Here is a 25,752-nt window from a genome sequence, read left to right as displayed (position 1 = left end):
TTTCCAAAACTTTATACATCCCAAAGAGCACTGTGCAAGCGATCTTATTGACATGGAAGAGTATCATACCACTGCAAATCTACCAAGACCCAGCCATCCCTCTAAATTTCTCTTCTCAAACAAGGGGAAGACTGATCAGAGATGCAGCCAAGAGGCCCATGAGCACTCTGAATGAACTGTAGAGATCTACAGCTGAGGTGGGACAGTCTGTCCATAGGACAACAATCAGTCCTACACCGCACAAATCTGGCCTTTATGGAAATGTGGCAAGAAGAAAGCCATTTCTCAAAGATTTCCATAAAAAGTGTAATTTAAAGTTTGCAACAAGCCACCTGGGAGACACACCAAACATGTGGAAGAAGGTGCTGTTGACAGATGAAAACAAAATCGAACTTTTTGGCAGCAATGCCAAACAATATTTTTGGCGTAAAGGAAACACAGCTTATCACCCTGAACACGCCATCCCCACTGTTAAACATGGTGGTGACAGCATCATGGTTTGGGCCTGCTTTTCTTCAGCAGGGACAGGGAAGATGGTTAAAATTGATGGGAAAATGGATGGAGCCAAATATAGGACCATTCTTGAAGAAAACCTGTTGGAGTCTGCAGAAGACCTGAGACTGGGATGGAGATTTGTCTTCCAATAAGACAATGATCCCAAACATAAAGCAAAGTCTACAATGGAATTGTTCACAAATAAACGTATCCAGGTGTTAGAATGGCCTAGTCAAAGTCCAGACGTCAATCCAATCGAGAATCTGTGGAAAGAGCTGAAAACTTCTGTTCACAAATGATCTCCATCAAACCTCACTGAGCTCGAGCTGTTTGCCAAGGAAAAATGGACAAGAATTTCAGTCTCTTGATGTACAAAACTGATAGAGACATACCCCGAGCGACATGCAGCTGTAATCGCAGCAAAAGGTGGCGCAACAAAGTATTCAGTTAAAAGGGACGAATAATATTGCACGCCCCACTTTTCAGTTTTTGAATCTCCACAAAAATGTAAACTAACCAATAAACTTCGTTCAACTTCACAATTGCGTTCCACGTGTTGTTGATTCTTCACCAAAAATTTACATTTGGTATCTTTATGTTTGAAGCATGATTTGTGGGAAAAGGTTGAAAAGTTCCAGGGGGCCGAATACTTTCGCAAGGCACTGTTTATGCAGCCCTCGCACCCCCCACTCTGGTCAGCAGCTTTTGCTTGGAGTCACTGGAACTTGTAATTCTCCAACCACCAATTAACAGATGTGGCTACTACAAAGAACTCAAATCACAAGACATTTAAATCACAGCAACACAGACAGACAAACAGTACCCCAAACAAATACATAAATTACAGTTATCACAAACTATTATATTGTGTTTAAAAATTCCCATGCTCTTAAAATGCAGCCCCTGTGCCACTCAGCAGCCTTCACTTGTAGTCACTGGAACTTTTAGTTCACCGACCAGAAAGGAACAGGTGTGGCTATTACAAACACTAAAATCTGCCAAAATTCTGTATTTGGCTTAAATTTGACCAGGAAATTAAATTTGCATATAGTTTATTCAATGTGAGTCAAATGTAGCTTATTATGCCTGAGGTCTGTTCAGGCTCTTAAACATAATAAAAGTATATTTCTGGAAAAGAAAAAGGCTAAGCTTGCTGCCCATCTGTTATTCTGCCAAAACTTCCTGCCTGGTAATCTTTCTTGGTATGTGACTGAGTTTTCTTGTTTTCGAAACATGTGGTGACATATGTGCTCTTCTGTATCTTCAGAATTCCAGCACCAAAAATGCCTCGGCAACACATATTGGGAATGTACACCAGGATGTCATTAGGTCAAGACATTCGTCACTCATGGCCTAGTCGATGCTGGAAGGGCCAGTGAACTTAAAAGATCCAGACAAGGAAATCTTTCATGACACCTGAACACAAGAAGACTCCAAAAATGCAGTGATTGATTGTTAATGGGGTATAGAATTCCAATGATGAGATAGTTGATCAACAAAGTGAGTATAATTTTTTTAACCCCTTGTTTAGTAATATAGAAAAATGACATCCAGCTGGTATTTTGCTGGACTTACCTGAAGCGAATCCCAAGAAATTAGTGTTTGGGCAGTTCAGATTTTTCTTTTTCTAAAATTCAAGTTGAATTTGATTTGCCTTGAATTGATTTGCTCATATCTAATAATTATGTGAAGATATGAGCATGTATAAACTGTGTCTAACAAGGACATTTTTAGGAGGTATGTTTCTCAGGCTCTACCCAAATATTTTTTTTTTTATTTTCAAAATGTTACACCTTCATGAAATATTTTTTAAAGGCATCCATAAATGTAAAGTCCCAGGTGACATTTTCTCAATCTGGCAGTTGTCAACATTATGAAAGAATGGATAGGTAGCAATGTGCAGGGCTTGCAGTTGACCCGGGGCTCTGAAGCTTAGGGTCACCAAAAAGTTTCTTTGGTCCATACGAGAAGACCAACACAACACTATTAAAGACCCAGGATAGTTCGAAACACAGATGAAAATTTAGCATTATGGCCTACAAGTTTCAAGTTTTGCCACTTGGTGTCGGAGTACAATTTGTTTACTTTATTTCATTATTCAGGTTTTATTTGTGATTGAGAAATTAAAAAAAAAAATTATTCTGCTGCAAAATAAAATGTAATTGCTAACTATTGGATGTCACAAATGTACCAGCTGCCAACTTGACAGCTGCAGCATACTACAGCTATATCGTAGTGCACTTATGTTATTTGCATAGTGCAGCTGCTAATTTGAAGTCAATAAGAATGGCGTCACTATGAAAATAGCATAGAGCACTGAGGCATGCTGCAGGGTACTACATCTGTCAGCTAAGTCAATCAAAGAATAGAGTAAACATTGCTTTAGAATTATACCACCACTATAGACCGGAACATGTACAGAGAAGCTATTAGAGAACATGGTAAAGCTGGATGCAAATATCATAATTTAAAATTTGGAAATTAGTATTTTTTACCTCAAGTTATAAAACTATGTATATATAATTGTGAGTCTTTCCCCCTTCACTTGTATTTTGTAAAATTGTATGACATCAGAAAAAGTTAACTAGTATATAAAAAGATAAAATTATAAGCTATCACCTTTCCACTTACAACTTTTTTGATTTATGAGAATTGGAGGTTTTTGATTACTTCTGTTTATTAGAGAGATTATTTCCTTTCTTTGTTTGTAATTTCTTTAACCTCTTCTCCCATGATTCTGAGACAAATTACCATAATAATTATTAAATACATTATATAGGAAGAAAGTTAAGGACAACACCACAGATGCATTGTTAATCCCATTATCACTAGAATGTGATATACAGTATTTTACTTCTTTTATATTTGATATAAAATACAATATGTAATTTTAAAGGCAATATAATAATAAAATTAACTATAAAAAATAATCTTGATAAAATAATATTATCATAAGTAACTGATTAGGGTAATTAACATATCCAAACTGTTAAAAGTATTTTGCTGGCTTTCTATCTGTTTACATATCCTGGAAAGTTACAGGTAAAAAAAAATGTCAGCATGAAAAATCTCTTAAAACTTTTCAGAACTTTTCCAGTTTCTCTGAAAATCAATTAACCCTAAAACTATTTTCATTTTAAGAGCACAGTAAATGTAATAGAAGAAAGTATTTCATTAGTAACTATGCTCTTGTGCCATAATGATCACGGGGCATTTCTGCAAAGGTGCTGGGGAATTTTGAAAAAAGTGCTATATTGGGGCGTTCAACCCTTTGCAAGGGACAGCTAGAACTAATAATCTTGAATATTAGAACTTTAAAGATAATTTAAAAAAAACACGCATTTGTAAAACATGCCTCAGGCATTTTATAAAAATCTTCTGGGGGTTCCTTCTGGGACACAAAAAGGGAGAGAGAGTTAGTTTTATCAACTTGAGTTTGCTGTACTGTTTCATCATATATACTATTTAAATTAAGTTCTATTAGGGAAGAGTTAGACAGCCATATAACTTGGATGGTGATCACAATGCAATACTCAGACTGGCTGTCAGTTCTCCCGACCTGAGCAAGATAGTATGAAATTCTATGCAGCTATCACGCTTAGGCCGGGAGAGCTGACAGCCAGTCCGAGCATTGTGCTGCGAACCTTGCTCCTGTTATACGGCCGTCTGACTGTTCCCTAAGAGTGAGAATTTGGCTATACAAAGCAAGGTTTGCAAATTGCTGCCTTGTAAACTATTGCTGTTATAATTATATATATAAAGTATAAGTTTGAATAGTTGTGTCCAACCCCACTTTTGCTGACATTTTTTATTACCCAAATACTAGAAGCATTTGGAGAAAAAATAATTTTTCAGCTGGGTTTTATTAAAAAAATTTACACTAATTTTCTTTTAATAGCTCTTTGCTTTACTGCGTATTAAACTGTAATGCACTCTGGGCCATAAATCAGCTGAGAGCAGGTCATAAGCAAACAAATAAAACAGAGTGGCAAATGTTTCTCTTGGACTATCAGAACAAGCTCACTGATGGATTCTCAGGTAATTAGGTTGGCCACTTTTTTCCTATTAGTGCAGCTTTATTCACAAAGTGACCAGCAAGTCTGCCATAAAAAGGTGGCCGATGGAGGAACAAGTATCCAGAAAAATCCATCAGCCTACTCCAATTGTGAAATGCCCAGAGACATAAGATACTTTTCTATTGGAGGAGGCTGTATAAGTCTGGTCACATATTCCATCACCAGCCACCACTGTGTGGACAGAAATGCTGGTTAGTGTGTGAGGAAAGCTGCACTAACAAGAGAGAGTGAAAGTGCATGGATCAATCCACCTTGGGCAAAAGCCGAGTATGCATGAGATGGATTGCACCATGCATTTGTTTTCAAGACATAAAGGTCTGGTTCCACCTACATTTGTGAGTATAATAAGCACAATTCTTACTGTTCATTCAATCTAGTGGATTTCCTTTTTATCAGCATAGGTACCTTATCAGTTGGATTTATTCACTCTATTTCATCTGAACTGTGTCATTTATGAAGATACCAGTGGCTGTGTTACAGTTTTTCTACCCGACTCATTATTTAGACCCTATGGACCCTGCTCACATTATGTATCATTTGTATTAGGTGGTGAGCCTTCATTTCAAATCTACCAAATGTTGTAGCACACTTGTTATTTGCTGTTTCAATTTATTTAATTTGCCAATATGATTCATTATCATTTACAAATCAAGCAACATAAAAATAATGTTCTGTTTTCTGTGGTGAAACTCTAGTTTTATGTAATAGTCAGTATCACTTAACATTCAATTTCTTTAAATTTCTGTTAATTCTAGATTTAGAAATCCATCTAGTAGTCTCACTCAGTGATTGACAGCTATTTCGGCATTCACAATTATACAGGAAAAATAGTCAATCATGAGAAACCTGTTCACTGAACTTCTAAACCCAGAAATGACAGTGATGAGCAAGTTTTCGGAATTTAGAACTTGTTACCTTTTCCAAATTTGGATAGGAAAATTGATTAGCAACAAATCGATTCACTACAAATTGAAAACATGTAAAATATCCAATTGTCCTGATAAGATGTGTATGACATTTTAAGGTCTCTTACTACCGTATTCTACCCCTTTCAAGCTCTTTAACACAAATTTGGCCTTACTAATGTCAAAGTGAATATTAGGCTATGGACAAATGGATGGTAAATGGTGGTTAAAAAAAATCACATGATTAATAATACTGTCATGTTACACATATTTTGCATTTTTAAATTAAAAAGCTGTTCAAAAATTATCCCTTCTTTGCAATCAGACTATTTCCTCTGTCAATCTAAATCGGTACTATGTCTGAGAAGCACACTTCATGAGTTAGTCACAACATAAAATAACTATTTCTTAAACTTTTTTTTTACACGAGTTCATTGTTCCCAAAAAATAAACAACCAAAAATTATATGTAAATGCAAAAAATAATAATAGCATCTGGTTGCAGCTACTTAAAGGCATGTGCAAAAGATCAGGTCTGTGTGTGACACATGCCCTTGGTGAAGAAGTCATAAAGTTATGCTTTTTTATCTTTCATAAAAATTGATGGTTTGTTTCTGAATGAATGCCAAAAAATTGTGTGAAATTGTAATAGCACTATATCCACACTGATCAAGCAAGTAGCAGTTGCCAGCTATAGACATCTCCCAGGCCTTGCCTCACAGACAAAGATAATCTTCTCTCTCTATCAATTATTCTCTTTTCTTCACACACTAACCTTCTTCAATGCTGTGCTATCTCACACTAACTGTGCAGCTTTTTCAATGTTTTATAGCTTTATGGCTAAACTGTAATCTGTGACATCCTTTCATTATCCAGATTAACCATAAAATGACTGCTACATTTTGTTCTGCTTTTATAGAGGTTATGATAGTCCCTCCTGATTGGTTGCTCTATGTCGTGTGATGTCATGCCTGCAATAAATATTATCAATGATCTTAGCCACATTCAACTGTTAGTTTCCTATTGACCTGGATATACAGGTATTTCTCACAAAATTAGAATATCATCAAAAGAGTCATTACAAGCAGAGTGATCTAATTCAAGCGTTTATTTCTGTTGATGATTATGGCTTACAGCCAATAAAAACCCAACAGTCATTATCTAAGTAAATTAGAATAAATAACAAAAAACACATGCAAAGGCTTCCTAAGTGTTTAAAAATGTCCCTTAGTCTGTTTCTGTAGGCTCCACAAACATGGGGAAGACTGCTGACTTGACAGATGACCAGAAGGCAGTCATTAACACACTCCCCAAGGAGGGTAAGCCACAAAAGGTCATTGCTAAAGAAGCTGGCTGTTCACAGAGTGCTGTATCCAAGCATATTAATGGAAAGTTGAGTGGAAGGAAAAAGTGTGGTAAAAAAGGTGCACAAGTTACCGGGATAGCCTCAGCCTTGAAAGGATTGTTAAGAAAGGGCCATTCAAAAATTTTGTGGAGATTCACAAGGCGTGGACTGCTGCTGTAGTCATTGCTTTAAGAGCCACCACACACAGACGTATCCCGTGTCAAGCCACTCATGACCAACAGACAATGCCAGAAGCGTCCTACCATGGGCAAAGGAGAAAAAGAACTGAACTGTTGCTCAGTGGTCCAAGGTGATGTTTTCAGACGAAAATACATTTTGCATTTCATGTGGAAATCAAGGTCCCAGACTCTGGAGGTACAGTGGAGAAGCACACAATCTAAGCTTCTTGAGGTCTAGTATGAAGTTTCCACAATCAGTGAGGGTTTGGGGAGCCATGTCATCTGTTGGTGTAGGTCCACTGTGTTTTTCAAGACCAAAGTCAGCAAAGCCGTCCACCAGGAAATTTTAGAGCACTTCATGCTTCCATCTGCCAAAAAGCCTATTGGAGATGGAAATTTGATTCTAAAGCAGGACTTGGCACCTGTCCACACTGCCAAAATTATCAATACCTCATTTAAAAAGAATAGTATCACTGTGCTTGAATGGCCAGCAAACTCACCTGACATTAACTCCATAGAGAATGTATGGGGTATTGTCAAGAGGGAGATGAGAGACACCAGACCCAACAATGCAGATGAGCTGAAGGCTGCTCTCAAAGCAACCTGGTCTTCCTTAACACCTCAGCAGTGCCACAAGCTGATCGCATTCATGCCATGCTGCATTCATGCAGTAATTGATGCAAAAGGAGCCCCAAACAAGTATTGAGTGCATTTACTAAACATATCTTTCAGTAGGCCAACATTTTGGATTTTAAAATAATTTTTTAATCTGGGGTTATAAAGTATTCTAATTTACAGAAAAATAATGACTTTTGGGTTTTGATTGGCTGTAAGCCATAAATCATCAACATTAGCAGAAATAAACTCTTGAAATAGATCACTCTCTTTGTAATGACTTTACATAATATATAAGTTTCACTTTTTGTTTTGAAGAATTGAAATACATTTACTTTTTGATGATATTCTAATTTTGTGAGCAGCACCTGTATCATGCATGAACATATAAATGTACAATATCACAATCTGTGTAATGGCAGAAAATTTGCATTGTATATCATATTAGTTGATCCCTATCTTTTCTAGAAATACAGAAACAGAAGGAGAAAAGAAACAGCTACACAAAACCTACTTATAACACATGTAACTAACAGTGAAACAGTATATCTTTAGTATTTTATCTGGGTTACCAAACAATCTAAATTCGGTATTTTTTGGGGGGCATAACACTTTCTTTTATATTCACAGATTAAATGTATCACCCTAGAGGCCAAAATAATTACGGTATCCCACCAAATTAAACAAAATCGCTGACTGTGGTAGAAAACCAATAAACTACAACTTTTAATAACTAAATGAAAAAAAAAATCTTATGCGCAGTCTATCCAACTTTCTCCTGATATCGTGGCTTGGAGTATGATGCTCCTATATAAATTTAAACAGCATAGAGTGTAAAAAATAGCTTCCTGATGTATCAAATATCATAGTAAAGGGCGAAACGCGTTGAGACGAGATTACCTAGGTGCCAAGGACTATATAATCAGGGGCCAGCACCAATGTTAGGCTGCAATTTCATCAGTCCCAAAATAGCTTAAAGGGACAATATGTGCTTATGGGGGGAGATATTTAGCATATGAATGAGAGTAGAGGTGATCTCTTCAGACATTATATGTCACCCCTCCGCCTTGCCTTATTTAAGTAGCTTAATGATTGAACAGTTAAGTGTAGCGACACTGGTTTAATTGTACTAGGTGGCGGTATATGTTTAGTCACAGTATAATAAATGAGACTAGTATATATCTAATGATGACAATGTGCATCTAATGGGATCGGTATTAGATGGCAAATGCGATATCTATTCAGCCATAGGACACCGAATGAAATTCTGACATGACTAATGAGGACAATGTGCAATAAGCTATGCACTTTATTAAGCAGATGATCCTGAACTTAGGAAGGGTCACTTAGTAATTAATGACATATTGTTAATTCCTCTGATTAAGAGCATAGTGCAATAATTTTCATGCGCATTCCATAATTAAGGAATACCTAGTGGAATATTCCTCGCCATTGTAGTTACATTGTGGGAGGCACTTATCAGTAGGAGTGTTCCACTATAGGGTATACTATTCACCCGTTCAGCTCATCTTTGACATCCCTGTGTCCTATTTTACACTTTATTAGTGTCCATGTTAATACCCCTGTTTGATAAATATAAGGGGGAAGTTGGATACTCTGCACATAAGCACAGTGGATATTTTTTATTTTATTTAGTTATCATTAAAAGTTATATTTTATTGATTTTCCACCAGTTATTTTTCACAAATTAAATGTCCAACAATAATCACAGGATAATATTTTTCAAATGTCATAATAGTTTTAGTGCTAATGTAGTGCATGCAATACTCATATATGAAATATACAACTTTTCACTTAATAATAGTGTTGAGCGATACCGTCCGATACTTGAAAGTATCGGTATCGGAAAGTATCGGCCGATACCGGCAAAGTATCGGATCCAATCCGATACCGATACCCGATACCAATACAAGTCAATGGGACTCAAGTATCGGACGGTATCCCTGATGGTTCCCAGGGTCTGAAGGAGAGGAAACTCTCCTTCAGGCCCTGGGAACCATATTAATGTGTAAAAGAAAGAATTAAAATAAAAAATATTGCTATACTCACCTCTCCGAGGGAACCGGCAGCGTTGTTTGCTTAAAATTCGCGCTTTTCTTTCCTTACGTGAAGTCCCGGCTTTGTGGTTGGTTGCGTCGCAGTCACATGGGCGACGCAACCAATCACAGCAAGCCGTGACGTAATTTCAGGTCCTTAAGGATTTTAAAATTACGTCCCGGCTTTGTGATTGGTTGCGTCGCAGTCACATGGGCGACGCAACCAATCACAGCAAGCCGTGACGTAATTTCAGGCCCTTAAGGATTTTAAAATTACGTCCCGGCTTTGTGATTGGTTGCGTCGCAGTCACATGGGCGACGCAACCAATCACAAGCCGTGACGTCACGGGAGGCTGGACATGCGCGCATTTTAAAATGCGCGCTTGTCCAGCCTCCCGTGACGTCCCGGCTTGTGATTGGTTGCGTCGCGGTCAACCAATCACAAGCCGGGAGGCTGGACACGCGCGCATTTTAAAATGCGCGCTTGTCCAGCCTCCCGTGACGTCCTGGCTTGTGATTGGTTGCATCGCGGTCAACCAATCACAAGCCGGGAGGCTGGACACGCGCGCATTTTAAAATTTGTTGACCGCGACGCAACCAATCACAAGCCGGGACGTCACGGGAGTCTGGACAAGCGCGCATTTTACAATGCGCGCGTGTCCAGCCTCCCGTGACGTCACGGCTTGTGATTGGTTGCGTCGCCCATGTGACTGCGACGCAACCAATCACAAAGCCGGGACGTAATTTTAAAATCCTTAAGGGCCTGAAATTACGTCACGGCTTGCTGTGATTGGTTGCGTCGCCCATGTGACTGCGACGCAACCAATCACAAAGCCGGGACGTAATTTTAAAATCCTTAAGGACCTGAAATTATGTCACGGCTTGCTGTGATTGGTTGCGTCGCCCATGTGACTGCGACGCAACCAATCACAAGCCGGGACTTCACGTAAAGGAAAGAAAAGCGCGAATTTTAAACAAAGAACGCTGCCGCTTCCCTCGGTAAGGTGCAGGCTGCGTCGGAGAGGTGAGTATAGCAATATTTTTTATTTTAATTCTCTCTTTTACACATTTTTACATTAATGTTGTTTCGATACCGATACCCGATACCACAAAAGTATCGGATCTCGGTATCGGAATTCCGATACCCGCAAGTATCGGCCGATACCCGATACTTGCGGTATCGGAATGCTCAACACTACTTAATAATAATTTGCATTGATGTTAAGTGAAATTATACATTGATAAATAAATTAAAATTTAAAGTCTGTTAAAAAAATTAATTATGTGTAAATCCTTATAAATGTTTATGAGTATGTCTAATAATGAAGAGAGCGACCAGAAGTTTAAAGCTAATGGTTGTCTAGAGGCCCATAAAGGCCATGCAATAGTCCTGAAAAGTTCATTTATGGAATGTCCATTTGGAACATATCGAAACATATTCATTTTTGTATCTTATACTGTCCATGAACCAAATGCTGTTTACCCAGATTCCTGCTGGAAAAAATGTGTTGATATAGAATGTCGCTGTTTCATATGTGGTCGCTGTTTCATATGTGGTCGCCATGCTCTAAGACTTGTTTATTGTGGTCATATTTTCTAACCAATTTCTCAATTTCTTAAATAGACCAAACCTTCCTGATTCAGCTATAGTACTATGTTTCCTAAATGTTCTTAAGCTGCCGTGCAAAGGCCGTATACTTGCCAGACATATTGTTTCTGCTGTAAACTTTATTTTATCCAAACACTGGAAAGATGAAACTACCCTCTCCATAAATACATTCTTGATCGATCTTAATCACAGCTATACTATGGAACAATTTTATGTCCTAAGACAATGCACTGTATCTTCTTATCCATCCACCAGACTATATTTCTTTAGCCAGTATTTAAATAGTACATCAATGTTCAGCACCCAAATATTTTCTGGAAATCTGTATCTAGTGGACACTTAATTATACCAGCTTAAACTTCCAATAATAATTACTTAATTGCTAATACTATAATATAAATACTCATTAATATTTGACTTCCTATAGAATAATCAACTTACTCATTTAGGCAATGTTTCACTGTATTATTCTTTATTTTTACTATTTTTGTCTTCATTCATGTTACATACTGTAGATGTATTAATTCTAAATAGCCCTACCTTGAATTATGGGCATAATTTATGTTATCTGTTTATTTATCTGAGCAGTCAAATTAATATTGATCCAGAATAAATAACTACAGTTAAATGAATAGTTCAGTTAAATAAAAACTTAAATATCCTTTAAATAAAATCAGTTCTAGACCTAACTAAAATGCTTTAAAGGTACCCTGAGCTTCATACATCTGCTCTAGACACTGGTCCTAGCAGGTCCTCATTAGTTTCCACTTGACATGGGACAGGACAGAAGTAGGGTTACCAGGACTGAAACAGATATCTGAAGAAATTGTATAATGTCATATTTAAGCACATTTAAGTATTTTTTTTATCTGAACAACCCTTTTAATTTGCTTAAATCATTTTGCATACATTTGACTAAGGAAGCAGAACTCATACACATGTGACTGTTGTATTCATGACAATCTGTTTTCCCTGTATATTAGTTACAAATCCCCATACATAAAATGGCTTTAAAATTTAAAATTGAAGGACAGATCTAGCATTTCACTTGTAACTAGTTTTTCTTGTTTCCTTTGTGCTTTTGGCAGCCATTATATGATGGTGACAGGAGAAGAGACTTATTTTGATGCATTCAAAAATGATGCCAGGAGAGCATGGCCATCGCATGGGGAGATAATGGATCTACTATATGCTCATCCTACAAAATAGACTGAAATTTGCTAGATAAGTTGAGCAATGTAAAAGAACTTTTCATCAGCTGTAAACTAATTGTGCGATTGTTAAAAGGTTAAAGGTGACATGATAAAACATCCATCATTGGGCTTTTCGCATCAGCCTATTTATAAGTAGAAGTGGGTAATTATCACACTCTGGATGTAGAGTTCCTTGGCAAACTATTCTATCTGCGTTTGTTTTTACATGAAGCAGGGTTATTCATCACAAGGATACAGGATGTTATTAATAAATTGTAGGATTATTTCATTGCACTAAACTGGTGAACACAATAATACAAGGAAGCAAGTGCCAAATTAATTATGTTTTTCTCTCTTCACTAGATTTGACAATACGCTATGTACTATTCTTTTCTCCTGCAATCTTTGTCTTTTTTTCCATCTAGACAAGAATGTCGGCAAATTTTTGTAAACCTTTGCTATTCTTCTTTTTTTACCACTCCAAGCAATCATGGCACTTCAATGTGTTATTTGTTATCTGTGTTCTATCCTATTTCCTCAAGGTTAAATGAAGATCTTAGTTAGAGATACATGTACGACCCATATAATAGAATCAATCGATACATTCAGAGAATGCTTTGAGAAATAAATAGACTCATGAAAGGATACTCTCAATCAACACAAATCTCTGCTACAAAACCATTACTTTAACCCTTACTGTAGAAATAGTTACCATACACTTAGCAAATACTTAAATACTACCTCAACATTAAGAAATAACAGAATTAATCATTTCAATAGGAATTCTAAAGCAAAATGCTATATTACAAAATAATTTGCTAGCTAAAAGTAATTTTCTTACACATAATTTGACTGAGAAACTTTTTTGTGGAAGTGATATTTATCATTCCGATTTATATTTTGTTATAAACTTAAATATGCTGATTTATGACTGATTTGATGCGCTAGAATTTCTTGATCATCCAAACTTCTATCTCCAAAACCTACAACAAGAAGTAGCGGTGCATTCACTTGACTTGTGAGTACAGTCTGTGAAAGATATTGAAACAGCTAAGCTAATGTGCTTGACTGTATTGATACCCCCATAGACTATCATGCCATATCTGATCTACCGTAGATGAGAAACTAGACTTCCCACTTTTTTAGCATTGGAGATCGGAATGATTCGTCCCAACTGATCAGATGTTCATGGCATACTAAACTGATCTTCGAGAAACATCTTTTAGAGGTAAATTTATTAACCATTCAATGACCACTCATTCATGTTTTGTAGCAGTCATATTGAAAGCTTTTACTTAAGCAATATGAAAACATAGTAGTCCAGATTACCTGCTGCTTAGACAATGTAATATAATATATATATATATATATATATATATATATATATATATATATTATTCTAATATTTCTGCTTACTCAGATGAAAGAAATGTGATTGAATAGCCATATAACTAAGATGGTCTGTCTAGACTCAGCACAGTTTTGATCAGGAGAACCTGTCTTAGGTTTCTTGACTCTCAACATTGAAATTTTAAAATAAAATAGATGAATAATAAATAGAAAAAAACAGTGAAGTCTTCGCATAAAGCTCCTTTAAATTGCAATTTCTTTTTTTTTTTTTCTAAGAAACGGCATTCTAAGGCATCAAACTTTAATAATAACAATGCTGGAACACTAAAGGTTTCTCAAATAAATATCTATTGTTATGGTAGAAAAAAGCAAAATTCAAAAAATAATTTGACAAGAAATTTTTAACATTCTTAATTGTGAATTGTTAAAACATTCAACAAAAATGTGTTGCAAAGTGTCAAAACATGGGGTTAAATTAATGCATGGAATAGATTTTGTATCACTCTACAACACTAGCCCATGGTTTATCAGATAATTTTTATTTAGAGGAAAAATAACTTTCAAGCACAAAATATGAAAAATCAAAGGAAGGGCTGTGCAAAAATAATTTATTATTAAATAATGTACGACAGTTGACTTTACCCTTCGCAAATTCAAATGAAAAATCCCACAGAAGATTTCAGACAGTATATTACATATAAAACACAAATGTTATCATATAAATACACATACTTTATTATTTATTGGTTTTATGACATAAAATTCTAAAATGGTTAAATATAAAAGATTAAACACTATAAGGATTTTTATAAAGTGAAACTTACTCTATCATGAAGAATGGGCTAGGATCATATAGTATAGTATACACATGAAGTATGTTCTTTTACTTTGGTACCTCAAATGCATTTTACAAATTCCTTTGTAATTTACAGGTTCTTAAAACCATATGAAAAGCAAAAATGGCTGCTTGCTAGGTGGATGTACATAGAAGATATGAAAGCAATGCCCTCCTTCTCTGACATTATTCACTGTAGTGCAGACGATTGCCAAATTTGTAATGTAAAACTGATTTTGTTGTTGGCTGTAATACCGCATATTCATGCTCTTTAATTTCTTAAATTCACCTTACACATAATACTGCTGACCATCATAAAAAATTCCAAAATTGTTGTTCAAGTTTACCTTGCCTACCTTAAAGGGAACCTGTCACCTGAATTTGGCGGGACCAGTTTTGGGTCATATGGGCGGGGGTTTTGGGTGTTTGATTCACCCTTTCCTTACCCGCTGGCTGCATGCTGGCCGCAATATTGGATTGAAGTTCATGCTGTGTCCCCCGTAGTACACGCCAGCGCAAGGCAATATTGCCTTGCGCAGGCGTGTACTCCGGAGGACAGAAAATGAACTTCAATCCAATATTGCGGCCAGCATAAAGCCAGTGGGTAAGGAAAGGGTGAATCAAACACCCGAAAACCCCGCCCATATGACCCAAAACCGGTCTCGCCAAATTCAGGTGACAGGTTCCCTTTAAAATGGATCAACATTTAATCATAAAGTTATTTGAATGTCAAAATTGTACCAAACTACTAATTGCCCTTTTAAATACAAGCCCTTTCACAGCTACATAGAAGGAAAAATAAAAAAAGTTACAACTCGCAGAATTTAGCAGCATAAACCACGCACCCTGAAGAAGTGACTTACACGAAACGTACAGTACGTCGGGGAATCGGATCAAAGTCAGGACTAGATGCCATTCATGGATAAATACCTATAACTATGTACCTTGACTTGCTTCCTTATAGATAGAAAAGTTCTCTATATGTGATTGCACTTACCCCATTTTATGCACAGGCACTTTATTACTGTACTAATGGAGCCTTATATATTGAATCATTATGTAACCCTTTGACACCTTATGCATTTGGATATTTTTTAGCACTGTATACATGTTCTCTTTGGTATGGCTTACCTGATTCAGCCCTGACTTTGGTCCCTTTTATTTGTTTTCTCCTTGGGTCACACTGTGTTAAGACCTATTTGAATCCATCATACGGTTTTATATGTTGAATATTTTTCTAAGCTATTGATATTAATAAAAAATGTTTGGAATTTTTACTTTTATGGCTTATAATTGACTCTTTGCCCCTCCTGATTATATAAACCAATTTTATTTTTGTAACAGTAGTAGAGCATAAATAAAACTATACAAAATAACATCAAATGTTATGAAAACAAAATCCAAAAACAGTCACAGAATTACTGTTATTTTAATTCCACTGCACAAAGATTTTATTTTCTATTTTCCAGTAAATTGCATGAAAAAATGAATAGTGCCAATGAAAACTGCATTTCCCTCATGAAACTTTGTAGATGGAAAAATAAAAAAGTTATGGCTTGCAGAATGCTGGAATAAAAAGACAAAAATTATTTTTAAAAAAGCTGGCTGTGAAGGAGGGGTTAATATGGTATGCAAAAAGAAAACATTGAACTTCAATAGATATAGAAGAAGTATATGAAATATTAAACATCTCATAAAAAAGAAGATAAAATTGTGGCATTATAAGTATGATGCATGACAAATCTTTCTATCTATCTATCTATCTATCTATCTATCTATCTATCTATCTATCTATCTATCTATCTATCTATCTATCTATCCATCCATCCATCCATCCAGCTATCTACTTATCTATCTGTTCATCTATCCTCTATTATTTTAATTTCTTAACAATGTACAAAAAATATTGTAAATTTTTTGTTTAAAACTTAATTGATTCCACTATTGCTGAATCATTTAATTTGTTACTTATGTCCTAAGGTCAATGGAATTCCCCAAGGGTTGAAAAGAGTTAAATATATTTTAATAGTTGCTTTTCTGTGATGCTATCCTTTCATTGCTTTTTAGCTAGACTTTTAAGACCTAAAAAAACCCTTATCAGTTCCCGTTTGTTACATTATTTAGATTCAGAACAAAACACAGCATGCTCTCTGCTGCCTATTACTTCAGTCTACTGATTCTTTTAAGCTTCCAGGCTGTATTTGGTCATCACTAGTAAAGCAGGTACAGTGGTTATTATTTTCCATATTTCTTAGGAATCTCATGAAAAGAAGTTCTTCTTCAGCACTGATTCATGACCAAAACAGAAGTGCAAAATCTATAAGTAAAAGGTGTAAATTTCTGCTTTCCAGATCAGAGACTCATTTGAACCTAAATCTAGTTGCATTTTTTCTAAACAGCATGCACCGCTTACACACTGAGCAAGAATAATATAGCAAGCTTTTTGTAAATCTCATGCTATGCTTTTTGTAAGAGAGAAAGTTTCTTTATCCTTGTTGCTTCAAAATAAGCTTTAGCAGTCATACTGAATTATTACATTAGTTGGCACACGACAGCATTTGCAACTTTGACATCCTCAAATCAAAATCCTATATAACTTAGTTTAAACAATGTTTACAGGAAGTTTAAAGAGTCTTCAAAAGTCATGCATTTATGTCATATGCAGGATATGCCTGATAGATGTAGGTCCTATCACTGAGATCAATACCTATGTAGAGAACAGAGGTTTGGTTTGGTGATGACTTCATTCTGTCACATGCTATTGACTAGAATATTGAGTCAATGAGTGTGCAGCGCATTTCACTGGTAAAACATCTGTGATTACCAGTAGTGAACAGTAAATCAATGCACAGGGAGAGTAGAGCAAATTGGCGAATACTATATTGCTTGCTTAGTAGGGCAGCTCTAAAGTACAGAACTTCTTGTACATTGCTGCACTCTACTTGTGAAAAGACAAGTTGTTACCTTACTCACTCGGTAAGAGTAGCCAGTTTTACCATATACTACGTGTACAGGACACAGAGTCTGGTTCTCCGATGGGCCCAGGCACTGACACCTGCTGGCATACTAGCAAGCAGCTGCCTAGGGCTCCAACTGCTCCAGGGGCCCCCAGGCAGTGGACAGCTGCTCTGGGGGCCCCCGGTGCCGGCGGAGCCTGTCCCCATTGCTAAAGAGAAATGAATGTTCACTGCTCCCCACGCGCACATGGGCATGGAGAGCGGTGAATATTAATTTCACTTTAGCTTATTGGGCAAAGCAATGACAGAAAAAGTCATCAGAACACAAGAGTGCTCTGTTACATACAAACAGTGTGCCGCAGTCTGCAGCAGCTGATCGTGGCAGCTGTGTTATCAGTGATGCCCACACTGCTCTATGAATAACTGTGGGAGGAGCTGCAAGCAGGACATCCTCCCAGCTTGACATCACCACTACTCCTGGCTCTGGTGCTCAGAGCTACTCAGAGAGCAATGCGGGCATCACTGATAACACAGCTGACATGTTCAGCTGCTGCAGACTGCGGAGGGAGCACAATTTGTAAGTAACACAGTGCATTGTGTCCTGATGACATTTTATGTCACCGCGTAGTTCTGAGGTTCTCCCTGCCTGCAGACTCCCGGATCCAAGATGGCCATGGGGTCCTTCCGGGTCCTGCAGAGAGGTGGCTTGTCAGTGCCTGCTGAGGGCAGGAACTGAGAAGCCTCCTTCACTGCCTGTCAGATCGAAGTGTGAAATCAGCAATCTAACTTTGTACAGTGATGTCCCACCCTGGGACAATGTAAAAAAGTTTAAAAAATATATTAGACTGTGTAAAAATAATTTTTAAAACATTCTTAAATAAAGAAAAAAAAATGTTGTTCCAATAAATATATTTTTTATGTAAATATAAAAATAATTAAAGTACATATATTTAGCATCGCTGCCCCCGTAATGACCCGACCTATAAAACTGTCCCACTAGTCAACCCCTTCACCATAAAAAAAAAAAAACGAGGCAAAAAACAATGCTTTATCATCATACTGCCGAACAAAAAGTGGAATAAAATGCAATCAAAAACACGGATATAAATAAACATGGTACTGCTGAAAATGTCATCTTGTCCTGCAAAAAATGAGTCACCATACAGCATCATCAGCAAAAAAATAAAAAATTTATATCCCTCAGAATAAAGCAATGCAAAAATAATTATTTTTTATATAAAATAGTTTTTATTGTATAAAAGCGCCAAAACATAAAAAAAGATATAAATGAGATATCGCTGTAATCGTACTAACCCGAAGAATAAAATTGCTTTATCAATTTTACCAAACGCGGAACGGTATAAACGCCCCACCCAAAGGAAATTCATGAATTGCTGGTTTTTGTTCATTCTGCCTCCCAAAAATCGTTATAAAAAGCAATCTAAAAATGTCATGTGCCCAAAAATTGTACCTACAAAAACGTCAACTTGTCCTGCAAAAAACAAGTCCTCACTTGACTCTGTGGGCCAAAATATGGAAAATTTATAGCTCTCAAAATATGGTGATGCAAAAATTATTTTTTGCATTAAAAGCGTCTTTTAGTGTGTGACAGCTGCCAAACATGAAAACCCGCTATAAAAAAACAGCTATAAACAGTAAATCAATCACCCTTTATCATCCCTTTGGTTAGGGAAAAATAATAAAATGTAAAAAATGCATTTATTTCCATTTTCCCATTAGGGTTAGGGATAGGGTTAGGGTTAAAGTTAGGGTTAGGTTTGAGGCTAAAGTTAGGGTTAGGGTTGGGGCTAAAGTTAGGGTTGAGGATAGAGATGGGGTTAGGGTTTGGATTACGTATACGATTGCGGTTACAGTTGGGATTATGGTTAGGGGTGTCAGGGTTAGGGGTGTGTTTAGGGTTATGGTTAGTGTTGGGATTAGGGTGAGGGTTGTGTTGGGGTTAGGGTGTTTGTTGGGGTTAGGGGTGTGGTTAGGTTTGGGATTAGGGTTAGGGGCGTGTTCAGGTTAGGGGTGTGGTAAGGGTTATGGCTAGGGTGAGGATTAGGGTTAGGGGCGTGTTCGGGTTAGGGTTGGAGTTAGAATTGGGGGGTTTCCACTGTTTAGGCACATCAGGGGCTCTCCAAACGTGACATGGTGTCCGATCTCAATTCCAGCCAATTTTGCTTTGAATATTCACTCCTTCTCTTTCGAGCTCTGCCATGTGCCCAAACAGTGGTTTACCCCCACATATAGTGTATTGGCATACTCAGGACAAATTGCACAACAACTTTTGGAGTCCAATTTCTCCTGTTATCCTTGGTAAAAATAAAACTAATTGGATCTGAGGTAAATTTTTTGTGAAAAAGTTAAGTGTTCATTTTTTTAAACATTCCAAAAATTGCTGTGAAGCACTTGAAGGGTTAATACGCTTCTAGAATGTGGTTTTGAGCACCTTGAGGGGTGCAGTTTTTAGAATGGTGTCACTTTTGAGTATTTTCTATCATATAGACCCCTCAAAATGACTTCAAATGTGATGTGGTCCCTAAAAACCGGTGTTGTAAAAATGAGTAATCGCAGGTCAAGTTTTAACCCTTATAACTTCCTAACAAAAACATTTTTGGTTCCAAAATTGTGCTGATGTAAAGTAGACATGTGGGAAATGTTACTTATTAAGTATTTTGTGTGACATATCTCTGTTATTTAAGAGCATGAAAATTCTAATTTGGAAAATTGCAAAATTTTCAAAATTTTTGCCACTTCTCCATTTCTGTCACAAATAAACGCAAGTCATATGAAAGAAATTTTACTACTGAGATGAAGTACAATAGGTCACGAGAAAACAATGTCAGAATCACCAGGATCCATGGAAGCGTTCCAGAGTTATTACCACATAAAGGGACAGTGGTCATAATTGTAAAAATTGGCCCGGTCATTAACATGCAAACCACCCTTGGGGGTTAAGGGGTTAAGGTTTGAAACCTTGGTCAAAGTTATTTGAGTACACAAATTTTCAATGGTGGCCAAACTTTTGCATTGATGGTGGCCAAACTTTTGCACTTTTACTTTTTTTTAACTTTTACTTTTTACTTTTTGTAATTTTGTAATGTCATTTTTTTACTAAAATAAAAAGGAAATGTGTTATCTTTAAATGTAAGCCTTTTAAAGATCATGGTGCTAGCACCAATCGTGGGATTTTAACCCTCTGATGCTGCTGTCGGTAGTAACTGCGACATAAAGGGTCATTGCACAGGGAGGGGGGATGCTATAGAGTTGTCCTGATGGTCTCCATGGAGACCCCCGGCACCAATTTGGCAGGTCCTTCCAGGTCCTGCAGGAAAGGTGGCTTGTGAGCGCCTGCTCAGAGCAGGTGATGGCATGTCTCCTTCCCTGCCTGTCAGATCCTGATCTGATACTCTGCGATGCAGAGTGTCAGATCAGCGATCTGATATAATACAGTGATGTCTCATACTGGGACAATGTAAAAAAGTAAAAAAAAAAAAATAGAATGTATAAAAATATATATTTTTAAAATCCCTAAATAAATAAAAAAAGAATTAAATATTTTTCCAATAAATGTATTTACTTATGCAAATTAAAAAAAAATAAAAGTACGCATATTTGGCATCGTCGAGTCCGCGACAACCCGCTCGATAAAACTGTAGCACTAGTTAACCCCTTCAATGAACACCATAAAAAAATGAGACAAAAAGCAATGTTTTATCATCATACTGCTAAACAAAAAGTGCAATAAACACGATCAAAAAGACGGATGTAAATAAAAATGGTACAGCTGAAAATGTCATCTATACAGCTCCATCAGCAGAAAAATAAAAAGTTATAACTCTCAGAATAGAGCAATGCAAAAATAATTATTTTTTCTATAAAATAGTTTTTATTGTGTAAAAGAGCCAAAACATATAAAAATAATATAAATTAGGTATCGCCGTAGTCACACTGACCCAAAGAATAAAACAGTCTTACCAATTTTGCCACACGCAGAACGATATAAAAAAAAGCAAATCCTGCTTCCCAAAAATCAGAAAAGAAAGCGATCAAAAAATGTCATGTGCCCAAAAATAGTACCAATAAACATGTCAGCTCGTCCCACAAATAACAAGCCCTCACATGACTCTGTTGGCCGAAATATGAAAAAACTGTAGCTCTCAAAATATGGGGATTCAAAAACTAGTTTTCACAATAAAAAGCGTCTTTTAGTATATGACAGCAGCCAAACATAAAAATCCGATATAAATCTGGTATCACTGTAATGGCAACGACCCAAAGAATAAGGTCTCCAAATCACTTATACTGCATGAGGAATGGCGTAAAAATTAAATAAAGCCAATTCTTTACATTCTGTTGATTTTTTTATTCTGCCTCCCAAAGAACACAGTAAGGCTTGGCGCACATTTATCCTGCACTCTGCACTGAGTGCTTACACCGAGGTTTCCATGAAACTTTGAAATACATGATTCAGACAGAACTCCCAGTGGAAAATTAATTATAATGAGGCAGATGGAGTCACTGTGGATGCCACAGTGTGGAGGACCTGTGATCCGGCTGTGTCCGTCTTTTTAGGATTGCATAAAAGTGACATCGGCCACAGTTTTGTGCATTCTGAAAATGACACCACTGAACAGAGGCCAGACTGAGTCCAGAGTAACTCATTATAGTGAATGGATTCCTCTGGGGTTTCATCTGTCACGTCACTGGGAGATTGACCCCATGACCCCAAAGTAAGTAATCAACATAGAGCTCGGATAAATGTGATCCCAAACGTTATGTAAATCATTCCCAATAAAAGTTTCAACTCAATCCACTAAAAAGCAAGCCCTCACTTGGGTCCTTCAGCACAAAGGCTCTGGAAAAGCAAAATGGTTCTTCACCCCCCCAAAAGAAATTCAGAAACTTCTATGCTACCAAATCAAAATGCCCCAACTCCCTTCTGAGCCCCAATGTGCCTAAATAACATTTAGCACCCATATGTTTGGTATTTCTGCAGTGATGAGAGCCCACCTAATTTCCATACCATAATTTCCCTCGGGATCAATAAAGTGTATCGTATCGTATTGTATCGTATTGTAATTTACAGGTGCATGTCTCCAGAAGTATGAGCTGGGCATAATGTACTAGAGAATGCAGTGTACTGGTCACTACAGCGTACTGGTCACTACAATGGCAGTTTGCAATTTTCACTCAGCAACATCCACTGCTACCTGTGTCATGGTTCTCAATGGCAAGAGACCGTAGTAAAGCATACAAAAGGACTAGCTCTTGGAAGATGGGAACTCGAGCTGACTGTGAGCTAAACCTACCGCACAACTAACAGTGGCCGGGTAGCGTGCCTACGTTTTATCCCTAGACGCCCAGCGCCAGCCGGAGGACTGACTGACCCTAGCAGAGGAAAATACAGACCTGGCTTACCTCTAGAGAAATTTTCCCCAAAAGGCAGACAGTAGCCCCCACATATATTGTCGGTGATTTTAGAGGAAAATGACATACGAAGTATGAAGATAGGTTTAGCAAATTGAGGTCCGCTTACTAGATAGTAGGAAGACAGAAAAGGGAACTTCACAGTCAGCTGAAAACCCTTTCAAAACACCATCCTGAAATTACTTTAAGACTCTAATATCAACTCATGACACCAGAGTGGCAATTTCAGCTCACAAGAGCTTCCAGCCTCAGAAATATTCAAAAACAGAGAACTGGAACAAAAATGCAAAACAATCTTAGGACTACAAGTCCAACTTAGCTGATAGTAGTCTAGGAGCAGGAACATGCAACAGAAAGGCTTCTGGTAACATTGTTGGCCGGCACAGAAATGACTGAGGAGCAAGGCTAAATAGAAACTCCCACATCCTGATGGAAACAGGTGAACAGAGGAGATGAAGCACACAAGTTCAGTACCACCAGTAACCACCGGGGGAGCCCAGAAACCAAATTCACAACAGTACCCCCCCCTCAAGGAGGGGGCACCGAACCCTCACCAGAACCACCAGGGCGATCAGGATGAGCCCTATGAAAGGCACGGACCAAATCGGAGGCATGAACATCAGAGGCTGTCACCCAAGAATTATCCTCCTGACCGTAGCCCTTCCACTTGACCAAATACTGAAGTCTCCGTCTGGAAACACGGGAGTCCAAGATCTTCTCGACAACGTACTCCAACTCACCCTCAACCAACACCGGAGCAGGAGGCTCAACGGAAGGCACAACCGGTACCTCATACCTGCGCAACAATGACCGATGGAAGACATTATGAATAGAAAAAGATGCAGGGAGGTCCAAACGAAAGGACACAGGGTTAAGAATCTCCAATATCTTGTACGGGCCGATGAACCGAGGCTTAAACTTAGGAGAAGAAACCTTCATAGGGACAAAACGAGAAGACAACCACACCAAGTCCCCAACACAAAGACGAGGATCAGCACGACGACGGCGGTTGGCAAACTGCTGAGTCTTCTCCTGGGACAACTTCAAATTGTCCACCACATGCCCCCAAATCTGATGCAACCTCTCCACCACAGCATCCACTCCAGGACAATCCGAAGACTCCACCTGACCGGAAGAGAAACGAGGATGAAACCCCGAATTACAGAAGAAAGGAGAAACCAAGGTGGCAGAACTAGCCCGGTTATTGAGGGCAAACTCCGCCAAGGGCAAAAAGGCAACCCAATCATCCTGATCCGCAGACACAAAACACCTCAAATAAGTCTCCAAGGTCTGATTAGTTCGCTCGGTCTGGCCATTAGTCTGAGGATGGAAAGCAGACGAAAAAGACAAATCAATGCCCATCCTAGCACAGAACGCTCGCCAAAATCTAGACACGAATTGGGTTCCCCTGTCAGAAACGATATTCTCCGGAATACCATGCAAGCGAACCACATTTTGAAAAAACAGAGGAACCAGCTCGGATGAGGAAGGCAATTTAGGCAAGGGGACCAAATGGACCATCTTAGAGAAACGGTCACACACCACCCAGATGACAGACATCTTCTGAGAAACAGGGAGATCAGAAATAAAATCCATGTTATCAGATGCAAGTCCGCAGAAGAGAATGCTCGATGATGCCAGAAGTGAAGCTACTTGGTTGTACTTAATGAGCTGAAGACGATTTTCGTGCTTGGATGAAATCTCGGCAAAGAGGGCGCATTGGGCAAGCAAGACAAAGGTAAGCATGCCATCAAAAATGCAGAGGGCTACCATGAGATGGACACCACTGAGCCATTCACCTTCTGCGTAATCCTTCCAAGGAAACCAAGGAACCAGAAAAGCGAGGGCATAAAATGGAGCACCGTATAATATGGAGCGGCGTCGTATAGAGCAGAAGCCGGTTTTGGAATTATCTTGGATATACCCAAATAGCGGGTCGTTTATGGCATTCCAGACCATAAAAATTACCTGCGCTTGGTGAAAGGCTCCTTCTGATATTTTGTAGTGGTTAAGAAACAGCTTCACGTAATAGAAATGGAATATGCTGTTCATCATTCCAGCCCCTAATGTGGTCATGGAGTAGGCCAGGGCCGGCCCGTGGATTCCGAAGGATAACTTCATGTTTACAGTTCACCACCAGGCAGAGGACATGGATGGTAAGGACGCGTTCACACGGGGCGGCAGGACGCGCACGATCTCCCCATAACATCTTTAATGGCATCAGAGAGACCCTCTCTGAAATTCGCCGCCAGGGCGCACTCATTCCACTGAGTAAGCACAGACCACTTACGAAATTTTTGGCAGTATATTTCAACCTCATCTTGCCCTTGAGACAGGGCCATCAAGGCTTTTTCAGCCTGAATCTCTAAATGAGGTTCCTCATAAAGCAACCCCAAAGCCAGGAAAAACGCATCCACATTGAGCAACGCAGGATCCCCTGGTGCCAAAGCAAATGCCCAATCCTGAGGGTCGCCCCGGAGCAAGGAAATTACAATCCTGACCTGCTGTGCAGGATCTCCAGCGGAGCGAGATCTCAGAGACAAAAATAATTTACAATTATGTTTGAAATTCTGGAAGCGAGATCTATCCCCGGAGAAAAATTCAGGTAAAGGAATTCTAGGTTCAGATATAGGAGCATGAATTACAAAATCCTGTAAACTTTGAACCTTCATAGCGAGATTATCCAAACCAGTAGCTAAACTCT

The 25,752-nt window shown here is 38.0% G+C and overlaps 1 protein-coding gene across 1 annotated transcript in view; it reads right to left on the bottom strand.

The window, feature by feature from the left end:
* The window catches only part of LOC143817728 (transmembrane protein 180-like), a 128,633-nt gene extending 103,390 nt beyond the window's left edge, over window positions 1-25,243 (bottom strand). Inside the window, exon 1 of the mRNA XM_077299215.1 lies at window positions 24,587-25,243. Within this exon, the coding sequence (XP_077155330.1) occupies window positions 24,587-25,169 (583 nt within the window). The 5' untranslated portion in view covers window positions 25,170-25,243. The remainder of the gene's footprint in view (window positions 1-24,586) is intronic.
* Window positions 25,244-25,752: the final 509 nt, after the last annotated feature.

This window comes from Ranitomeya variabilis, chromosome 3, assembly GCF_051348905.1.
Source record: "Ranitomeya variabilis isolate aRanVar5 chromosome 3, aRanVar5.hap1, whole genome shotgun sequence".
Classification (NCBI taxonomy): domain Eukaryota; kingdom Metazoa; phylum Chordata; class Amphibia; order Anura; family Dendrobatidae; genus Ranitomeya; species Ranitomeya variabilis.
The sequence above is the reverse complement of the archived record's forward strand: the minus strand, read 5'-3'. Positions and strand labels throughout refer to the sequence as shown.